The sequence below is a fragment of the Pungitius pungitius genome, chromosome 7 (assembly GCF_949316345.1).
Source record: "Pungitius pungitius chromosome 7, fPunPun2.1, whole genome shotgun sequence".
Classification (NCBI taxonomy): Eukaryota; Metazoa; Chordata; class Actinopteri; order Perciformes; family Gasterosteidae; genus Pungitius; species Pungitius pungitius.
In genome coordinates this window covers 21,789,464-21,809,803 of record NC_084906.1, presented here as the reverse complement: position 1 = coordinate 21,809,803, position 20,340 = coordinate 21,789,464, and the positions used below count along the sequence as shown (strand labels likewise).

Genomic DNA, 20,340 nt, shown 5'->3' with positions numbered 1-20,340 from the left:
TGACTTGAAAGCTCGACAGGGAAACCCCAGAATTGTAATGAGGTGCCTTTTTTTCACAAAACACACGTCAAGCTGCAACTTTGATGTTTTTATATGTCAATTCAAAAGATGGGTTCTATCAAAGGAAGAGCTTTCTCATACTAATCAGTTATTAACATTAATGCCACAAAATTACATCACGCAACGCTTCCTGTTATATTCAGGAGTCTGGATGAGAAATGTGACAAGATACACAAACTAATTCTCATTGAGTTACACAAACTAAATCTTATTGAGTTATAACTCATTTAGCTTCACAAATTAAATTTCATTTAGTTATATAAAAGCACAATAACTGCTGGAGAAAAGAGTTAATCCTTTTAAAAACTACGATGATGTATTTGATTGGTTTAATGCAGTGATGTCACTAAGATGATCTTCACTGGAGGTCACCAGCGGGTCAGCGCGGGGTGGCACACAGCCGGTACGCTTTGGGACACAAAGTAGCTCCCAGCTGGAAGTCCAGACCCGGCTTCTCCCCATGTGGCACCGACAAAGAGAACCTCTGGAGGATGGAGGTGAAGAAGAGGAACAACTCCATCCTTGCCAGCTGCTCCCCGAGACAGACCCGCTTCCCTAAGGGGACACGACCACAAGTTCACCTGGAGTAAATATGAGTTATGTCGGAAATACTTAGAAAATCAATCACGTTGGAAACAAATGTTGGCATTTGATTGACAGGAGACAGGGATCCAAAGGTTTCTTTTCCTGACGTGAGGGTTTGAGACACAGGATGTCGCACACCGTAAAGCCCTGTGAGGCTAATTTGTCATTTGCAGTTTTGGGGAATACAAAATAAAAAAACATTGAAATGCACTTATTGTAAGTCGCTTTGGATAAAAGCGTCAGCTAAATGAAATGTGATGTAAAATGAGTTGGGTTCATTATCCACAACTTCTTCAATAAGCATTTAGAACTTGAATGTGGAGGTCGTAGTGAAGCTCAGGACCACTGTTTACAGCTCAGTGCATGTGTGAAGCAGTCAGGGTCCCCGTGTCTCCTCTTCCTCACTCACCTGCTGAAAAAGGAAGGAAGGCTTCTCTCTTCCTGAACTTCCCGTCCTGGTCCAGGAAGTGTTGCGGGTTGAACGAGTGCGGCGTCTCCCACTCGGACTCGTCACGTAGAACGGAGATCAGCGTCGGCAGGACCAGGGTTCCCTGAGGACGGAAGCAGGGTTAGAAGAACAATGTTATGTAATATAAAAGGTAGATTTGTGTCTTTATTATACAAACGACTAAAATAAAAATTCATTTTTTGTTAATTTGCTTATGAAACTAGAAAAATGACTGAAGGGGCACCCCTCGGGGAACAAAGAAAGGAGGTGGTCTACCTTGGGGAGCGTGTACTGCCCCAGCGTGGTCTCCCTGCTGGTCATACGGGCCACATTGAGGGGGAGGATGTTGGCCATCCTCTGGACTTCATGGAGGACTGCGTCCGTGTAAGGCATCTGGTCTTTGTCCGCCATCGAGGGTGGCTTGGACGAACCCACCACAGAGTCTATCTCTGCCTGGACCCCCTCTGCACCAAGACCAGGAGACCAGAGGGTCTGTGGATCTGAGGAGGAAACGGCCCCCACCATCCCACGCAATTCCTCTGACAACACAAGACGACCAGAGCCCCGAAACCTCAGACACACTCTCACACACACCTTGAACCTCAGGGTAGTGGATCATGTAGAGCAGGCCCCAGTTTAAGGTGGTCGCGGTGGTCTCCGTTCCAGCACCAAACAGGTCCAGAGTGCAGAAACACAGGTTGCTCAAGTCGTAGCCAGAAGCTTCGTCCTCCTCCTGCCAAAGAGAGACGGCTTCCAGATGGACATATGAAAGAGGACAGACACCAGGCAGACGCTCTGCTCACCTCTCCCATCTCAGCCAGGTAGCAGTCGATGTAGTCTCTGGGGGAGGACGGGTCGAAGCTCTCTCTGTGTTCTTGGATCTTTGTTTGTATGAAGTTCAGGAGAGTTTGTGTCAGAGAGAAAATCCTCTGGTGAGGTCCAGGAAGCCGATGCATCAGCCAGGGGAAAAAGTTATAAAGCTAGGGGGGTGAAGACATTCAACATGTCAATGCCTCTTGTCCTTTTGTGTGCTCTCAGTTGGAAAGCTGTAAATAATAAAACAATAAACTATCTAACCATAGAAAGAGTCATTGTTAGTAATGCTGAGGGGCTTGTAAGCTGGTGTTAAAGTGTTTGAGCATCCGACAGCGAGAGCCCGGTTACCTCTGAATACCTGTGGTTAACACTTCCTATGCTTGATGGTTTCTTCTTAATATCTATTATCACCTCTTGATTCAACATCATGCCAACCTATTGGCCTTTTACATAAATAGTTATTAGTCATACTTTGGACACTTGGGCTAAAAGCAGGAGGTCAGCCCACCTGGGCCCAGAAGCCCCCCTGCAGGTAGATCAGCTCATGGAAGGCCTGGAGGATGAACTGCTGCTGCTGGTCGGAGTAGTCGAAGCGATCCCCAAACACCAGGCAGCTGATGATGTTGGACACGGCTTTGCTCATCAGAGGCTGTACATCAAAAGGTTCTCCTGTAAGATGATGAGATGAAGTGGTGATCCTCATCAAGTGATCACAGCATCACGTCATCATGTTAAGTTTAACAAAGTTTTCACTTTGATTGTAAAATGTTTACTGTCCGTTTGAATCATTTTTTTTTCTCAACAAATAAATCTGATACTGATTACAATAAAGAAAAATTGTAATCAGTAGTAGCAGTCCTGGTGGCACGGGGGGGGGGGGGGGGGGAGGGGGGTTGGTCCCTTGCCTCTCTGAAGGGCCAGGACCTCACTAAGGTAGTGACTCTCCTGCTGGATGGGCTGCTCCAGGCTCTTCTTGCCAACCCCAAAGTTTCTAAGTGTGCGGATGGCAAATCTCCTCTGCTGCTTCCACTGGTGGCCGTTTGCTATCACCAAACCTGTGGGAGTCCAAAGCCGCATCAGACCTAATGCTAATGATGCAACATGATGCCATGGAGTCATTGAAGCTAGCACACACTACCTTTGTTCCCAACTAGAGCTTCAAACAGGGGGATGGAAGGTCGGTCCACGTAGTCCTCTCCTTTCTGGACCAGGGCCTCTCTCACCAGCTTGTAGCCATTGAGGACCACCACCCTTCCACCAAAGAGCCGAAGGCTGAAGATGTTTCCATATTTCTCTGCAAACTGAAGACAGAGCAGAGAGCTGTCGACGTACTTTCTGAAGTCGACAAAAGAGAAATCTGTGGAGCTTCACATGGCGACAGCAAGGAAGGCAACAAGGCTGGTGGATTTTCTTTTGGTAGAGCCAATTTTTAGCAAGTATTCCAACAGTTTAACATGATAAGGACATCTTATTCAAATATGTCAGTATATCAAGGATTATACGTGGGAGAAAACTGCTGCTCGGGTCAACGCTTAATATTTATTGTACAAACTAATCATAAAACATCCGTGTGACTACTTCACTGTGTTAGAACGCACTACACACAGAATGGAAACACACAACATGCTCATATTAACCACTAGAACACTAACTGGTCCAATGGTACTGACCCTATAATGTCCTTTATTCCAGCTTTACTAATATTCTCCATCATGTTGTAAAGGAAACGTGATACTACACAAAGAATGTGCTGTGATGTGAGAGCACGTCCACGATGGGGGACGTTAGTCATGTGAGGACAGGGAGGTTTGGACATATCTGATGGACTGTGAAGAAAAACGATACCGTTCAAACTAGTATTTATCTGTCAATGACAGTAAATCTGATCAGGGCTCAATATTCTCTCCAACGTTTAACACCGTGTGAAGTAAAACTGCGTCTTGTTTCACCTCCAGACCACCAGGTGGAGTAACGTGCTTTGTTGAAGACGACCTGGAGAGTGACGTCATTGGTTTGTTTATTTATTTATAGACTTTTTGGCCCCGTGCATCACCACTGCTGCTGCTTTTCATTGCACATATTTGTCCCGTATTTTCCTCCACAACTTTGTTGACCCCTCGACCTGCAAACCGACGTTTGTGGAGATCTGCGTCCTCTATGAAGACACCTTCATCGCGTCCTTATAGTCCACCAATGATTGTATCAGTGGTCAGAATTACGGATTTTTCGGGCAAAAACTCTTCAAACTGATTAATTCTCTCGAAAAAAAAAGTCTTCGTTTTAATCATGACGGCGTTATGCTGTGAAACCGGAAACGTGACTGAAAGGATGCAGTCAGCAGACCAATCACAGCCTTGCGTGATCTCACGTAGCGAGAGGAGCTGAAAAGGCAGCATATAAATAAAAAATATATATATAATACTAAATTGTTTGAGTACTATGTCCTTATTATGTTAAACTGAATAAACGTTAAATATTGAACTAAGTAATAATGCGTGTTCGATACCGTTTTTGGATGGAATCCCCCAAACGGAACCCACCTCTCGGATCTGCAGGTGGAACCGGGACGGGTCCACGCGGGGCAGGTCACCGAGGAACGGAAGAGACATCGGTCCTGGTGGGAAGTTCAGCGGAGCTCTGTTCTTCAGAACCTCCGTCAGCAGGAGAAACACACAGAGAAATATTAAAATACTTGTTGGATCCATCCAGTCAAAGCCGAGCGCGCTGCTTACTGCCTCCATCGTGAGAACGGTGCGTTTCACGAGTTTCACCAACTCGATCGATCCGAGCTGTTTGTGTTTCACAACCGATTATTCTACAAGACTTCCTTTTTGTGGGTCCGACCTTCAAAATAAATGCACAACGCATCAGAGATGCGAGTCGTGTTTATGGCTTTGGGTTTTTGTTCGGTTTTGGTTTTCAACCATTTTTTGGTTGAATAAACGTTGCAAAATGGTTTTAAAGTGAAAGTTGTTTCAACGTCTATTCGTAGACGTTGAAATGACGTCTATGTTTAGACCACATATCAACGTGATTTTTAATACGGTAAAATGTCGTCCTCTAGTTTGTGCTATAGCATTATTTTATAGGTGTAAAAATAAATTACTTCCACATTTGTACGTTTACCATCGATGTTAAAAATTACGTTGAAAACGGGTCTAAACATAGACGTCTTTTCAACGTCTTTTCAACTGATAAATTGCTCGCTGGAAAAGTCCAAGTTACACAGTCAGTTGTCATGTCAACAGCCCATAACGAGGACAACACAATTTGATTATTTTGTATTGATTCATATCAATATAACACTAAACACTTTTCCTATACAAAAGAGAATACAAAAATAAAATATATTTTGTGAAAATAAACTATATAAATATTAGTGGAGCAACAACATGAACCAGTTAGATTAGAATTGTGTGTTTGTAAACCATTTTTCTGAATCATTGGCACTTCATTTGGCTCTGAGTCACTTGAATCCGGATCGTATACCTGAAATCAGCTCCGTCTCCCTCATCGTCACTTCAATGATTCAGAATGCGCAGAACACCCCTCAGTTGCAGATGCCTCTAGTCAACAAGTTAATTCAATTCAATTCATTTGATTTTGTTAAACCCAAAATGAAAAATAAGCCTGAGGGAGCTTTACAGTCTGTAAACATGCAGCATCCTGCCCCAAAACCATCACATCGGCACAGATAAAACTCCCTTCAACTGGACAACACTTAAGGGTGAACAGTGGAGGACTAGCTGTGTACAGAAAGAACAACTTAAAGATGTACAGTACGTTCAATTCCTACGACAGAAATTAATCAAAAATATTCAGAGTAGTACACCAGGTGTAAGGGAGGACAACTGCAGGGACAAACTCCATCAGATGTAACCTCCATCCACAGGAACCTGTGAGGAGGGAAGAACAAAGACTTTAGGGAAAAGTGTGTAATTTGGGTTTATGACAGTAATAAAAAAGTGACTAATAATGATAACAGCAGCAGGTGTTTTAGAACCCTTATTTATGGATTGTTTACTTGTTGCTGACATTATAAAAAATGTATGGCATTTCTGGAGTAACATTTCCAGGTATATTATACAGTACCATACTTTACAATGTTGTTTTAAGCATGCAGTAACTTACAATGTGTTGGCTAGCTTGTTTACAGGCCACAACTTGTTAAATTCAGCTGCGAACTGTGTTCAGGCGCGTTGTTTTAAAAACGTGTATTTTCTACATGAAATGGGAACGGCAATAATATGAAATGGGTACAACAACCTAACGCATAAGCAACACCAAACACACGGAAGATACTCTGTGAGGTTTACTTTTGGTCCAGTTCATGTTGAACGTTAGCATACTCCGAGCTAGCATGCTCCAAGCTAGCATGCTAACTAGCAAACTATCTGCGCTAACGCTAACTAGCTTACCAAAATAACAGTCCTTCCCGTATCGAGTGGGCAGCATAAGTAAAATAACTGGTTATAGTTCCAGGTGTGCTTCATTCAAACACTCACGTACTTACAGAGTATTGGGGCCGGTAGCCGTGGTTGTTTCAGCCCGTTCACGTCGCTCTGCTCCCGGACACACTTCACCTCGCGCTGCACCTGGTGGAAGAACTTGCGCATGCGCGTTACAGATGTGATCAGAGTTACGTGTTTTCAACTAATGTTTGAAACGGCCCGCATTATTTTGTCCTTAAAGCATGTTGTTAACGACACACACTCTGTATTTCCATATTCATGACGTTTTAAGAAAAATCTTAAAGGCGTTGAAATCACGTCTTTGCGTAGACCAAATTTCGCCGACCAGTTCATTCATTATTATGATAATCTTAATGATATTATCGTCTCTCTTTCAGCCTTACGTTACAACATGACACATAATCGAGAAATTTACCCTTTTCTAGCACGTTGAGGTTTCACGCACTTTTTTGCCGGTTGAAAAGACGTTGAAATGAGGTCTTAGACGTTCAGACCTCATTTCAACCCGATTTCAACCATATTTCAACGTTGAAATCACGTCTTGTGCTCACTGGGGATCTGTTACAAGCAAAAACTCTTAGTTAAGATGCAGATTTCAGAACCATAAATCAGTGGATTCTAACAATAGCTGCGTTACAGCATCTTGCTGCATGAAAATGTGAAGTAAGAGATTATTATTTAGCTTCATTTCTTCCACTAGTGACAAACAACATGATAAAGACTACATATCACACAATGCACAGGCCAAAGGGCCTTGTTTTTCCCCTCAGCGGGTGAGTGAGTGCATTAGTGTTACGTAACTGGCCCCTGGTGGGCCTCTTTCAGCCCCCCCCCTCCTTACTCAGAACAAATGACACCACCCTCACACTTGTGGAAGCAAACAGATTCTGAAAGGAGGCCTTTTTTTAAGCATTCATCATGATTTTTCAAACGCTTTTCAATTGTCTGGACTTTACCGGCTGGTTGTTGTTGACTTTGGCCGTTTTACTTCTGACAGATGTGTTCAGGAACTGGAGGCCACGCGGCTTTCCACCGGGACCCTGGCCGCTCCCTTTTCTAGGAAATATCTTCACAGGAGTGGACTTCAAATCAATAGAGAAGGTGAGGTGCACAGAACCACTTTGTTCTTCTAGAATAGTGTACAGAAGGGTCCATTGTTAATATCTGAGGGGCAAAAAGAATTAGAATAAATACACCACAACACCAAAAAGAGTAGAAATGTGCCAGACTTAAATGATTCGGCAAATAATTAGTCAGTACATTGAAATCTGTGCTGTGTTTTTAGTTGTAAAACAAGAACAAATATCAAAGGTAAGATGAGCATCAGGAGCAGAGGTTCTAATATTCCATCAGTAGTTTCAGTGTCATGTTCCCTTAGTATTTATGCAATCGTCTTAAGCACTTCTATCCAATAAGCAGTTCACAAATTGGAAGACAAAGGCCTTTGTGAGACGTTCCCTCTCTTGAAAAGTGATTTGTTCCTTTGGATGCAGCTTGCTCAGGAGTACGGTCCAGTGCTCAGCTTGAGGAAAGGCAGCGTGAGGATGGTGTTTGTCTCCGGCCACAAGATGGTCAAAGAGGCTCTTGTCAACCAGCTGGACAGCTTTGTTGATCGTCCTGTAGTTCCTCTCTTCCACAAAATCTTCAAAGGGATTGGTGAGTAAAACAACATCTCTTTATGAAGTGCTGCAGGATTTAACTAAAGGCCAAAGCTCAAATGTCGACGTTGTCGGCTTGTTACGGGCTTCATCTACCTGCTGTGTGTTTGCCTTTACTATGGTGAAATGATGTCCCCACAGGAGTCATTATGAGCAATGGTTACCTCTGGAGGCAGCAGAGGAAGTTTACCAACACTCATCTGCGTTACTTTGGAGAGGGTCAGAGGTCACTGGAGAAATACATTCAGGTTGAAAGCACCTACTTGTGTGAAGCTTTCAGAGAGGAACAAAGCAAGTAATGATTCATCTGTTACACATGCTTTACATCCGATTATGTTCACCATCCCCTGAGTATCATTCATTGTAATCCCAGGAGGACCGTTCAACCCCCACTACACCATAACGACCGCAGTGAGCAACATCATCTCCTCTGTGCTCTTCGGACAGCGCTTTGAATACAGCGATCAGAGTTTTCGAAAGGTTCTGGAGCTGGACAATGAGGCTGTCTTGCTCTCCGGTTCTCCTCTGGCTCAGGTAGACTATCACGTGGTGGATCACAAAACAGACTGTTGTGCATAAATTGACTTGAGAGTTCATCCCATCTACAGCTGTATGATGTGTTCCCCGGCTTGCTGGAGCACCTGCCAGGACCTCACCAGACTGTCCAAGGAAACTACAAGGAGATCATGGCTTTCCTGGAAAAGCAAGTAGAGAAGCACCAGAATGAGAGGAACCCTGATGACCCCCAGAATTTTATTGACGTATACCTGGCAGAGATCGAGAAGGTGAGATACTGACTCTGACATGGTCTTTTTTGGGAGAAGGGTTAGATCTAGTGACGTGGTGGTGGACGTCATTGTGTCCAGTCTCACAAATGCAACATGGTGATGAATCAAAACCCCAAGGTTCTACCTGACTCTGTTCCAGTTCTGTTTCTAAATCAGATGTCTTGGCTAAGTTGTCTATATTAGAGCATTTGACAGTACGGCACAATATATAATCTGACTTTTCCAGAAAAAGGAGGATCCCCAGGCGGGCTTTAACATTGAAACCCTGCTGGTTTGCATTCTGGACCTGATTGAGGCTGGGACCGAAACAAGTTCCACCACTTTACGCTGGGCCCTCGTCTACATGATGCACTACCCAGAGATCCAAGGTTAGATACCCATTAATCACAGTGAACACAGAGTATTCTCAGGAAGACCATTTGTGGTGGTGTAATGTCTGTGGCTCTGCTTCCTCACTCAGAGAAGGTCCAGGCAGAGATAGACCGAGTCATTGGAGAGTCTCGTCAGCCCGCTCTGGCCGACAGACCCAACATGCCCTTCACCGAGGCCGTCATCCACGAGATTCAAAGGATAGGGAACATCGTTCCTATGGGGTTCCCCAAAATGGCTAGTAAAGATACTACACTGGGAGGATATTTGATACCGAAGGTAAAAGACTGTTTACCAGAGTCACCCACATATAAATGACCAGTTTAATACACATGACCGACAGTAACTTCTCAAGCTCATTTTCCAGGGTACGAGTGTGACGACATCTCTCGCATCTGTGCTGTTTGATAAGAATGAGTGGGCAACTCCTGACACCTTCAATCCTGATCATTTCTTGGATTCAGAGGGACATTTCCGCAGAAGAGAGGCCTTCCTACCGTTTTCTGCAGGTTTGCTGGATACACATTCAGGGATGCACAGACTTGGTCTAATGGTTTAACCTGGTTCCCCTTAGGTAAACGTGGGTGTTTAGGAGAACATCTGGCCAGGATGGAGCTGTTCCTTTTCTTTACGTCTTTTCTACAACGTTTCACCATATCTTCTGTTCCTGGAGAAATGCCCAGCCTGCAGGGAGTGATGGGCTTCACCTGCTCCCCTCAGGAGTTCCGGATCCTCGCTGAGCCTCGCTAAATTGCTTCCAGTTACTCATCCCCTCACTATAAGGAAATAAGACACTGCAATGCAACACAAATCACCACGTTCTCAATGATCACATATCTGACTCACATTAAACTAGATTTCATCATACTTTCCCAAATAGTATCATCATCAGAAATTCAGTCCCCCAAGTTGTAGAATATCTAAGTTAAAGATGTCTGGACTTAATCTTTTTTTCATGGCGTTTCAAAGTGCAGTGGATGAATTACTTAACGGGTTCATCGTATTATCCCTTAGATACTGATGGTTTATGTAGTAGCTCCACGTGGTTATGGATGACTTCATGACAGACAATAGATTCTTCTTCTACACAGTTTACGACTGCAACACATTTAAGTTCAGCTTCACGTGAATGAAAAAGAGTTTTTCTGATGCTTATGTGTGTATCTTCCTGTTAAGCCAAGGTAGAAGAATTGAACCAGATACCGTAATATGTTATGATTCTGCCTTTAATTAAGGAAACTTTCTTCACTGTCTGTATTTTTGTGTTTTGTTCTTTAATCAATAAATGTTTGTAGCTGAATCTCAGCGTTGGCCTTGCACATGAATGAATTCATGACCCATGAAGTGATGGTTTTATTAAACCACACATAACACTAGTTGCAATGTATTAAAACAAAAGGAAAAAAGGAGACCAGTCATGAGCTTTTGTGACTTTTATTTTAGTTTTATTTTATGACTCTTATTTTTGACCATGACTTTTATTCCCACTGCTCTTTTGGATGTTTGGCTCGACTCCCAGTGACGATACGAGGGGCAAAGTTCCTGAAACACAGGAGACTTTATATCGCACTGCTGAGCTCAATAGTTGTTGCTCATGAGTAATATTTCTTGACTTGATATTACTAGATAATCAATGAGTGAATAAATCAATAAATAATAATAATAAATGTTTGTTGTTGTTTATGAAACGTGGATTATATACCCAGTAAATATTCATAAATTAAAATATCTGTTAAAGTTAACGTCGCTACCCAGCTGCGACGCACACAGGACACACAACCAGGACACACAACCAGGACACACAGCCAGGACACACAACCAGGACACACAACCAGGACACACAACCAGGACACACAACCAGGACGTGGATGAAAACAGAGACAAATAATAATAATAACTTTTGTGGGGCTTTTGAGTCTTTCCTCAACACACTGATCAAACTAACTTCATAGGTGCATCTCAATATTTACATGTTCTAATAGTTTTTCTAATGCAATTTACTGCTATTTATATTGGACACTTATAATAGTTTAAATATGGTTCATTTCATATTGTAATATTGTTTCATATAGTTCTATATACTCATTGATAGATTGAATTGCTTAAATAAGATGTCCTTATTATGTTAAACTGTTGGAATGAATGGTAAATATTTAATTGCTAAGTAATATTGCGTGTTTGATACCTTTTTTGCATTGAATCATACTGGGATGTTCCACGGTATAAATAAGAGGATCCTGAACCTGATTAAACTCAGAATAAAACAATGTTATTCCAGACCCAGAGCTCCTCCGAAGTCAAGTATCTATTCATAAAACTTACTATTAGGCTCTAACATTTCTCTCCAAACATCCCTTCTGATCCATAATGCTGTAATGTAGTAATGTGTACTAAGTACACTAAAAACAAACTAAGGAAAGAGGAAATGTGACAAAGATCTTGTGTTACGTAAGTCAGAGGAGAGCAGAGTCCAAAGTGCTTTATGTACTTTAGTGGGAGCAGAGACCTTCTTCCTGCTGCTGGTTCAACTCTATTTTACTATGTGGCTGCTTCATTTTTTGTTACCTTTTGACATAAAGGGGTTATTCCTGTTTATTGTTGTTTTTTTCATAATAGCTGACATCCTCAAAAACAGGAATCCTGCAAATTATCCTCCAGGACCGTTGTCTCTTCCCATTGTGGGGAGTTTCTTTAGTGTGGAAAGGAAACATCCACACATTTATTTTACAAAGGTAAAGTGTAATACGTATAAATTGTCATTCTTGTGTGTTTAGTTTTTTTGCAATTTTGATACATTTAAAAATCACTTCCTTTGATTTATCCGAATTCAAGCTCCATACGTTTTACAAAGTGTGGTATTTAGTTATGTATTTGGACAAAATGATGTTGTACAACTTTTTTTTTTTTTAAACAGAGCTTCTTAACCTTTTGTAACTAAAAAGCCACTTGAATAGCACTGTGAATAAAAACAACCAATGTGACGCACATTTAGGTCTCACAAAATGCCCATTTAGATGTTACACAATGCCTATATATTATGTATTTAATACAACAAAATCACACTCAGATTGTGCAACAGATTCTTGGGAAATCTTCTAGTCAAATAGTGAGTAAAAGAGTATGAAGAACAGTGCTGATAATAAATGGTCAATCTGGAAGCCAATTGATCCACATTGGATCCAGGTTTTGGATCGGGTTTTGGTTTCAAACAACTTTAATTTTGTGTATTGTGGTTCGTCATAATGTGTTCCATGATTCACATTCTGCAGCTGGCTGACATCTACGGGGACGTGTTCAGCGTCCGTCTCGGCCGTAACAAAACGGTGTTTGTTTCTGGGTACAAGATGGTGAGGGAAGCCATAGTGATGCAAGCCGACAACTTTGTAGATCGACCAAACAATGCGATGGCTGACAGAGTTTACTCAGGAGACTCAGGTATAGAAAAATGTCCGCCTGCCTCTCTCTCCCTCTCTATGGGTCGATAACCCTTTCTCCTCTGCGTGCTCGTGTCTAGGTGGTCTGTTCATGAGCAACGGGGAAACATGGAAGAGACAGCGACGCTTTGCCTTGTCTACCTTGCGTAGCTTCGGCCTGGGCAAAAGCACCATGGAGCAGAGTATCTGTGAGGAGATCCAACACCTGCAGGAGGAGATAGAGAAGGAGAAAGGTGGCATGAACAATAACGTCATTATCAGGAGCTCTTCAGTGGTATGACATTGCCTGAACCGTAGACTCCTCTCCTCCAGGTGAACCTTTCAACCCAGCAAGCCTCTTCAACAATGCTGTGTCCAACATCATCTGCCAGCTGGTGATGGGCAGACGGTTTGACTACAGTGACCACAACTTTCAGTCCATGCTGACGTATCTCTGCGAAATTCTTAGGCTGCAGGGCTCTGTATGGGGTCTGGTAAGTCAGTAATCTCCAATGAGGGGAAGACGTCTGGTCAAAACTCCAAAAGGTATTTGTCAATGAAAGGTGATCTACTGTGTGCTCCGAGTAGCTGTATGACTCATTTCCAAGAGTGATGAAGCACCTACCGGGTCCTCACAACAAAATCTTCAGCCACTACGATTCCCTTCTGGACTTCATGAATAAGGAGGTAGAAGGTCACAAGAAGAACCTGGACCACAGCGATCCCCAGGACTACATTGATGCGTTCATCATTGAAATGGAGAAGGTCAGTGAATGAGGATGTGTAGCTTTACGGGTCAATCTACCATCATCTCACTACTGCATCTTGTCTGTGTTTCTAAATAGCACAATGAATCGGATCTGGGCTTCACTGAAGCCAATCTGGCTCTGTGCTCTCTGGATCTGTTCCTGGCTGGATCTGAGACAACCTCCACCACTTTGCTGTGGGCGTTGGTTTACCTCATGAAATACCCTGATATTCAGGGTAGGCAACATGTTGCTACATTGGAAAAAAGAATATGAAAGTGAAATGCTCTGTATTCATGCACATTGGTGCTTTGAGCTGCACGTTAACATATATATATATATATATGTGTATATATATAAGTGTTATATACTTACTTAATACTAAACACATTTGTTAGTATGTTAGCATGCTAACATTGACTCACCAATAATAATAATCACATCATGAGTACAACCAAGGCTGAAAATAGGGGCGAATCCCCGGTGGGCTGACATGTTGCTGGGGTGGTCCAATACCGGCACCCTTCCATCACCACCCGCACCCCCCCTCTAACATTGCCTGACCGACTAACTCCTATACCTGTAACTGTTACTGGTACCAGTGCACAATAGAACCCAAACGCACGACTCACACAACGATGGGAGAGACAAGATCAATCAACAGTTCAGGCAAGGTCAAAACCAGGAGGTCCATCAGCAGGCAAACAAATCCAGAGGGACAGAGAGGGAATCCGTAGACGAGAACAGGCTCTCAGTGAATAAAACCAGAACCAGGATGGCAGTAAAGGAGCACACAGGGAATCCCACAGAGGTAAATCGGGCTAACGTCCTGATCTGTATTCACACTCGTGGTTTCCATTGTCTTTACTCATTTAAGCTCTTCCTAACTTTGTCTTAAATATCCGGCCCGCGGTACAATTATATCCGGACACACTAAGAAAATATCTGTGTCTATCATAGCTGACCCGCGGGTCAATAGGACGCACGTAGCTGATACTAAAAGTCCCAGAATGCAATGCAAAAGCTACTAGCGACAATATTTTCTCTGGTGGAAAGGCGGCGTGTGGCCCAGCGAGGGATGGCGGGGGACACATCCAGGGGGTATTGTACTGAATTCTGGTATCGCATGTATCAGGTATCTCGATATTTATGCCAGTTTTGAAGTGATTGAGGTTGACACACTGCTTCAGCCTTCTCAACAACCGCTTTCCAGACGAAGCCACTTTGGAATGCGAGCCGGCAGCAAAGCGTACATTTTTTAAGGTGGAAGGTGAATCAAAATATTTAAAAATATGTGACACATCGTATTGTTTTGTTATGCACCTTCAACACCCAAACCCTCCACCCCCACCTCACCACACACACAATACCCCACACATCATGTGACCTTTTCTAATCCTGTTCTTTTATGCCTAATTTGTTATATGTTCTTATTATTCAAGACAAAGTCCAGGTAGAAATAGACGGAGTGATCGGACGAACCCGACAGCCCAGTATGGCAGACAGACCCAACCTGCCCTACACTGAAGCTGTCCTCCACGAGATCCAGAGGATGGGAAACATTGTTCCTCTCAATGGAGCCAGAATGACCGCCAAGGATACACCACTGGGCGGTTACTTAATACCCAAAGTGAGTTTAACACAATGTTACGTCCTAACAGGAATGTCTAAGAGTGATAAATACGTTGTTGTTAAATTGTATGGTGTTAACCTATGGATCTGTTTTTTTTAGGGTACTACCGTGATGCCCAGCCTAACCTCTGTGCTGTTTGACAAGACTGAATGGGAAACTCCACACACCTTCAACCCTGGACACTTCTTAAGTGCTGAGGGAAAGTTTGAGAAGAGAGAAGCTTTCCTGCCTTTCTCCGCAGGTAAATCACTTTTCAATCTAAAGCATACCTGAACCTGAATACGTTCTTTTACCCTGAACACCTCCATGTTTAATCTTCAGGGAAACGAGTGTGTCCTGGGGAAGGCCTGGCCAAGATGGAGCTGTTCCTGTTTCTGGTTGGTTTACTACAGAAGTTCTCTTTCTGTGTTCCTGATGGAGTAGAGTTGAGTACAGAAGGAATAACGGGAGTTACCCGTGTACCACATCCCTTCAAGGTTTACCCAAAGGCTCGCTGAATCATTTTATATTTCATGTACACAATGTGTAATAAAATGGACAAAACAGCTTTAGTAGAGAAGCTCATTTTAACCTTTCACTGTTTTATCATTGCTTCATGTCTTGATGACTTTTATTCTTCCTATCTGATCATTCAATCATATTTTATTAAGTTAGTATTTCCATAAAGGAATGTCTCTTGATGTGAAATGTTTCTTGGTCGGTTTTCCTTGTTGATGATAAAATGAGGTTTTTACAGTATTATCTCAAGTGTGAGTCATGTAGTCAGTTTGTGGAGTTCATGGGTGCTAATTTAGTGCTTTAGTGTTTACGTTCAAAGGTATGCTGTTGATTTTATAATTCTGCTTATAAGTTCACCTCCCATTTTAGTCTCCATTGCTCACCTTTGTTCAGTTTTTGGATTGCAGTATTTATAGAATCCTGCCTAGTTGTGAGTAGGTGGCGCAATGACTATCGGTTGATTTAAACATGCTGAAGTCTTCTAATAAAACTTAATTTATGGAAACTTTAAACTTAATAAAGACAAAGTAAGGTTGCTTGTTTTACTGAAGTTTGATGTTATGAGAGTCATATAAAATGTCCACTCAATGCCCATGCTGTTCAATGACACTGCAAGCTTTTGGTAATAAGCTGCTTATTGCTTAAGTCCAATAATGTAACAGTTTGAGGGTGTAGTCGGGAATATGGAACTGAACATTATCGTTCAATAATGCACCCAGTGACTCACTCTCAACCAATCAGAGCGCTGGATTTCACCTTATAGTACTTAATACAAAATAAGGATGCATGTCAACGACAACATACCTAGCATCCATTTATTCAGCGTTGCCTGGCTGCAGTCCGTGTAAAGTCTAGCTTTAGTTTGCATTTTAGCTTTCAGCTCGGTGGCCTGAAAAAATTGGAAATCCCCCAAATGATCGTTTGAGGCAACGCAAGGTTTCACAAGCGGACATTAAGGTGACGTCATGATGTGCATGAATGAGGTGCTGAGGGACACGATGCTGTTTACATGAACGAATATGGACTATTTGTCTCTAAACTGATGACATGTGACACAACGTTTGATGGCTACAACTATTTATTTATTATTTGCTTAACAACAGCCCCAAACTGTTTGATTGATTCGATTGGTGTATCATTGCACCACAAAGGTCCTGTGACCTCATATCCGAGGCAGTGACAGCAGGCCCATCTTCTTGTCTGCAAGTGTTCCCTTTCACACAAGAGAGTAATGCGAGTAACAGACTTTCAGTAATGGTACCTGTATAATATCAATGAAATACTTACATGCTTGTTACCACTAAAAGTAGTGGAATCACAGTCTTACTCCCCACGCTAGTGATAAAACCACAAAAAGCCACCTAACTTATATATATATATATATATATATTCATAGATCATCAATGGAAAGGTACACATGGTGAGACAGCTGAAGCATTTGGGCTTCTAGCTGATGTCGGGTTAATGGAGGCGGGCCTTCACTCTCTGCCCCACACTGACCTCTGTGTTGTATCTGGAGAAGCTGGCAGTCAGCAGAGTTCCAGCCAGTGATGAGGAAGACTTGAACCTCTCTGGCTCATCTTCTGTGCCTCACCATGTGGCTGGATGGTTTCCTTCTGTGCTTTGGTCCGAGAGGATTTCTGCTTCTTTTTTTTGCCTTTGTCCTTTTGGTGTGTTTTCGTGCCAAAAAGGATCCACCCAACTTCCCCCCTGGACCGCCGTCCCTCCCTCTTTTGGGAAACATTTTCAATATTGAATCTAAACAGCCTCATATTTACTTAACCAAGGTAAGATCAGACAATCGTATTTGTATTTCATGTAGAAGCTGCAGCAGAAGGTGGAATGTAGTTCCCTGTATTTACTCCACTACGTTAGCATGTCGTTGAGATGGATAAAGGCAGATTAAAAAAATAAATCATAGAAGAATTGGCTTCAACAGAATATTAAAGCATTTATGCTAGAGCCCTGCTGCTGGTGGGTCAGTGTCACAGAAACTATTGTCTTGAAATATGCATCTTATCAGAAGCACATGGCAGACAACAGGCCTCTCATTGCCTCCTGCCCCCACAGCTCGCTGATGTTTATGGGAATGTGTTCTGCATACGTCTGGGGAGACACAGAACCGTGTTTGTTTCTGGGTGGAAGATGGTGAAAGAGGCCATAGTCACACAGGCCGACCACTTTGTGGACCGGCCGTACAGTCCAATGGTGACCAGAATTTATTCAGGGAACTCAGGTGAATCCAACAAACACACACCCCATCTTTACATTACGTCATCTAGCTGACGCTTTTATCCAAAGCGACTTGCATCTGCGTCCAAGTCCCTTGGCCCGTGGTAATGTTCTGTGATCATTGTCTGTCTCAGCAGGTCTTTTCTTCAGTAATGGGAAGGTGTGGCGGAGACAGCGGCGTTTTGCCATGTCCACGTTAAGAACCTTGGGCCTGGCCAACAGCTCCATGGAGCAGAGCATCTGTGAGGAGAGTCGCCATCTGCAGGAGGCGCTGGAGAAGGAGAAAGGTTGGCGAGAACAGAAAAAATTGAAAAGAATGAAAAGTCCAGAAGTCCAGACATTTCTTGTCCCCAGGAGAGCCATTTGACCCCGTGCCCCTGATAAACAACGCTGTGGCCAACATCATCTGCCAGATCGTGTTTGGGAGACGCTTCGACTACACCGACCACGGCTTCCAGAGCATGCTGAGGAATCTGACCGACATGGCGTATCTGGAGGGCTCTATATGGGCCTTGGTGAGACACGGGGCCGTTCATGACATGGATCACAACCATGTCATTACTAGCACAACATTTTTGAATGAAATACCGATGGATTCAAACAAACACAGTGAATAACTACATGTACTGCATTCACTCTTCAATCAGCTATACGATGCATTCCCAGCTGTCATGAAACATGTGCCCGGTCCTCACAACGGCATCTTCAGGAGCTCCAGGTCTTTGGAGGCATCCATCAGAGCGGAGATAGAGCGGCATAAGTTGGATCTGGACCCCACAAACCCACGAGATTACATCGACCTCTTCCTCATCGAGGAGAAGGTATGATGCTCCCAGCGTGGATCAATCGATGTGAGAGAGAAGAGAAACCAACCAGCCGTGCGTTTGCTCCACAGCGCAGCAAAAACAGGGACATGGGCTTTGATGAAGGCAACCTGGTTCTGTGTTGTTTGGATCTGTTCCTGGCTGGGAGCGAGACCACTTCCAAGACCCTGCAGTGGGGCCTTGTCTACCTCATCAAGAGCCCTCACATCCAGGGTGGGTATCAGTAGATACGTAGATAGAGGGGACATGCCTATAATCAATGAAATGCTTTTTATTTGACTTCCAGCCAAAGTGCAGGTGGAGATAGACGAAGTGATCGGACCGACCCGCCGCCCCACGATGGCTGACAGACCGAAGCTGCCCTTCACCGACGCTGTAATCCACGAGATCCAGAGGTTGGGGAACGTCGTTCCTCTCAATGGACTCAGAATGGCCGCCAAGGACACCATGCTGGGCGGCTACCTCATACCTAAGGTGCCTGTACTAGCAGCAGGGGGTCGATACGGGGACTAAAGGGAATGCCAATCATCTGATTCTGAGGCGGTAAAAATGACACTAAAAGAAAAAGATCATTACTGGATACTTAAGCACATTGAAAAATGTATTAACTTATAAAATGTGTTCTACCAAAGGGTTGAAATGTCACTTCATAATAAAAGTAGCAAAGTTAAGCTACTGTAAATAAAAGTCACCATTAATTATCAAACATCTTTTCTAATTATTCATTTTTGTATCATGAGATTTCATGGTTTTTAAATACAATGTTTTGTATAGTTCCCCCAGTTGTTCAATGAAAAGTAGAAATTTAACAACATAAGCTCCTTTTACTTCATTCATTTTCAATCTGCTTTTTTGCTATTTTTGAGTCACATGTTGATGAACGTGAGCCATTAAAAGTATTTAAATCAAACAAACCCACTCATCTAGTATGCTAAATGTTAAAGTTGGCTGATGTAACCAAGTATTAAATGTTCACCTGAAGATGAAAAGTCAGAGAAGAAGCAGAAGGGGAAAAACATTTGAAGAAGTGAGAGAACTCTTTCTGTTCTGATGTCGTTCATGAAAATGTTGTCCTTTGTCGGGATGGAGACGCCTCAGAAACACCTAGAAGGAATGACTCCAAAGATCGAAGATTATGAGAATATTTAACGATGACGATTCCCCCAAACATGTAAAGGCTCATTTGATGAAGCGTGACTCCTCCCTTTGGTCTGCAGGGGACCTCGGTGATGGCCAACCTCACCTCGGTGCTCTCGGACCCGGCGGAGTGGGAGAACCCGGACTCCTTCCACCCGGCTCACTTCCTGGATGCTGGAGGGGGGTTTGTGAGGAGGGAGGCCTTTTTACCCTTTTCTGCAGGTAACAAACCCAAATGCATCTGTAGGATACAGCATTTATGACATGAACACCATGACTTTCTCAAAGTGAGGTTCAAAGAAGAAAAGCAGCAATTATCTCCATTATTGTTCATCATCACACTTTATAGATTTCCAGAAGATGAATCTGAACATTTGATGAAGCCCGGTTCAAAACTCTTCTTTTTAAAGTTGATTTTAGGATGAATCCACAGACACAACGAAAATCCTTTATTTGGGATGTTTTTATTGCTACTCCTGCAGGAAAAAGGGCGTGTCTCGGTGAAGGACTCGCGAAGGCTGAGCTCTTCCTCTTCTTCGTCACTCTGCTGCAGAAATATCACTTCAGCACTTTGGAGGGAGTCGAGCTGAGCGGAGACGCCGTCATTGGAGCGACTCGCACGCCGCTTCCCTTTAAGGTGTACGCTGCAGCCCGCTGAGTC

General features: G+C 43.2%; 4 protein-coding genes across 6 annotated transcripts; 3 read left to right on the top strand and 1 right to left on the bottom strand.

Moving 5' to 3' along the window:
- Positions 1–73: 73 nt before the first annotated feature.
- On the bottom strand, positions 74–7,094 carry LOC119216714 (cytochrome P450 2J1-like). The gene is made up of 10 exons (XM_062563441.1): positions 6,423–7,094; positions 4,450–5,805; positions 3,048–3,210; positions 2,815–2,964; positions 2,418–2,578; positions 1,897–2,073; positions 1,688–1,826; positions 1,370–1,557; positions 1,055–1,196; positions 74–615 (listed from the first exon to the last, which is right to left on the bottom strand). The coding sequence occupies exons 2-10, from the start codon at positions 4,648–4,650 to the stop codon at positions 440–442; spliced, it is 1,497 nt and encodes a 498-aa protein (XP_062419425.1). The 5' UTR covers positions 4,651–5,805; positions 6,423–7,094; the 3' UTR covers positions 74–439.
- A 107-nt stretch (positions 7,095–7,201) lies between these two features.
- On the top strand, positions 7,202–10,501 carry LOC119216716 (cytochrome P450 2J2-like). Of its 2 annotated transcripts, XM_037469786.2 has the most exons (9): positions 7,202–7,482; positions 7,875–8,037; positions 8,181–8,330; positions 8,413–8,573; positions 8,648–8,824; positions 9,054–9,195; positions 9,288–9,475; positions 9,564–9,705; positions 9,771–10,501. In XM_037469786.2, the coding sequence occupies exons 1-9, from the start codon at positions 7,300–7,302 to the stop codon at positions 9,944–9,946; spliced, it is 1,482 nt and encodes a 493-aa protein (XP_037325683.2). In that variant the 5' UTR covers positions 7,202–7,299; the 3' UTR covers positions 9,947–10,501. The 2 variants fall into 2 exon arrangements, with proteins under 2 accessions (XP_037325683.2, XP_037325684.2); XM_037469787.2 differs by lacking the exon at positions 7,202–7,482 and having other exon boundaries at positions 7,899–8,037; positions 8,181–8,334.
- A 1,167-nt stretch (positions 10,502–11,668) lies between these two features.
- Positions 11,669–16,021, top strand: LOC134132173 (cytochrome P450 2J5-like). Its single transcript, XM_062563442.1, has 9 exons — positions 11,669–11,928; positions 12,466–12,631; positions 12,711–12,863; positions 12,943–13,103; positions 13,198–13,374; positions 13,455–13,593; positions 14,798–14,985; positions 15,088–15,229; positions 15,310–16,021. Exons 1-9 carry the CDS (start codon positions 11,737–11,739, stop codon positions 15,483–15,485), a joined length of 1,494 nt encoding a protein of 497 aa, XP_062419426.1. The 5' UTR covers positions 11,669–11,736; the 3' UTR covers positions 15,486–16,021.
- Positions 16,022–17,001: 980 nt separating this feature from the next.
- LOC119216869 (cytochrome P450 2J6) lies at positions 17,002–20,337 on the top strand. Of its 2 annotated transcripts, none has more exons than XM_037470043.2 (9): positions 17,002–17,273; positions 17,557–17,722; positions 17,856–18,005; positions 18,073–18,233; positions 18,366–18,539; positions 18,614–18,755; positions 18,829–19,016; positions 19,760–19,901; positions 20,162–20,337. In XM_037470043.2, the coding sequence occupies exons 1-9, from the start codon at positions 17,082–17,084 to the stop codon at positions 20,335–20,337; spliced, it is 1,491 nt and encodes a 496-aa protein (XP_037325940.2). In that variant the 5' UTR covers positions 17,002–17,081. The 2 variants fall into 2 exon arrangements, with proteins under 2 accessions (XP_037325940.2, XP_037325939.2); XM_037470042.2 differs by having other exon boundaries at positions 17,853–18,005.
- The last annotated feature ends 3 nt before the right edge of the window (positions 20,338–20,340 follow it).

Excerpts from the sequence above, each read along its gene's own strand:
- LOC119216714 (XM_062563441.1), bottom strand. The coding sequence starts at position 4,650 with ATGGAGGCAGTAAGCAGCGCGCTCGGCTTTGACTGGATGGATCCAACA. Across the intron at positions 3,211-4,449 it reads TCCACCTGCAGATCCGAGAG|TTTGCAGAGAAATATGGAAA; the intron begins GTGGGTTCCGTT and ends CTCTGTCTTCAG. Across the intron at positions 2,965-3,047 it reads AGCTCTAGTTGGGAACAAAG|GTTTGGTGATAGCAAACGGC; the intron begins GTAGTGTGTGCT and ends GGACTCCCACAG.
- LOC119216716 (XM_037469786.2), top strand. The coding sequence starts at position 7,300 with ATGATTTTTCAAACGCTTTTCAATTGTCTGGACTTTACCGGCTGGTTG. Across the intron at positions 8,331-8,412 it reads AGCTTTCAGAGAGGAACAAA|GAGGACCGTTCAACCCCCAC; the intron begins GCAAGTAATGAT and ends TTGTAATCCCAG. Across the intron at positions 8,574-8,647 it reads CCGGTTCTCCTCTGGCTCAG|CTGTATGATGTGTTCCCCGG; the intron begins GTAGACTATCAC and ends TCCCATCTACAG.
- LOC134132173 (XM_062563442.1), top strand. The coding sequence starts at position 11,737 with ATGTGGCTGCTTCATTTTTTGTTACCTTTTGACATAAAGGGGTTATTC. Across the intron at positions 13,375-13,454 it reads TCATCATTGAAATGGAGAAG|CACAATGAATCGGATCTGGG; the intron begins GTCAGTGAATGA and ends GTTTCTAAATAG. Across the intron at positions 14,986-15,087 it reads GCGGTTACTTAATACCCAAA|GGTACTACCGTGATGCCCAG; the intron begins GTGAGTTTAACA and ends TGTTTTTTTTAG.
- LOC119216869 (XM_037470042.2), top strand. The coding sequence starts at position 17,082 with ATGTGGCTGGATGGTTTCCTTCTGTGCTTTGGTCCGAGAGGATTTCTG. Across the intron at positions 18,234-18,365 it reads AGGGCTCTATATGGGCCTTG|CTATACGATGCATTCCCAGC; the intron begins GTGAGACACGGG and ends CTCTTCAATCAG. Across the intron at positions 19,017-19,759 it reads GCGGCTACCTCATACCTAAG|GGGACCTCGGTGATGGCCAA; the intron begins GTGCCTGTACTA and ends TTTGGTCTGCAG.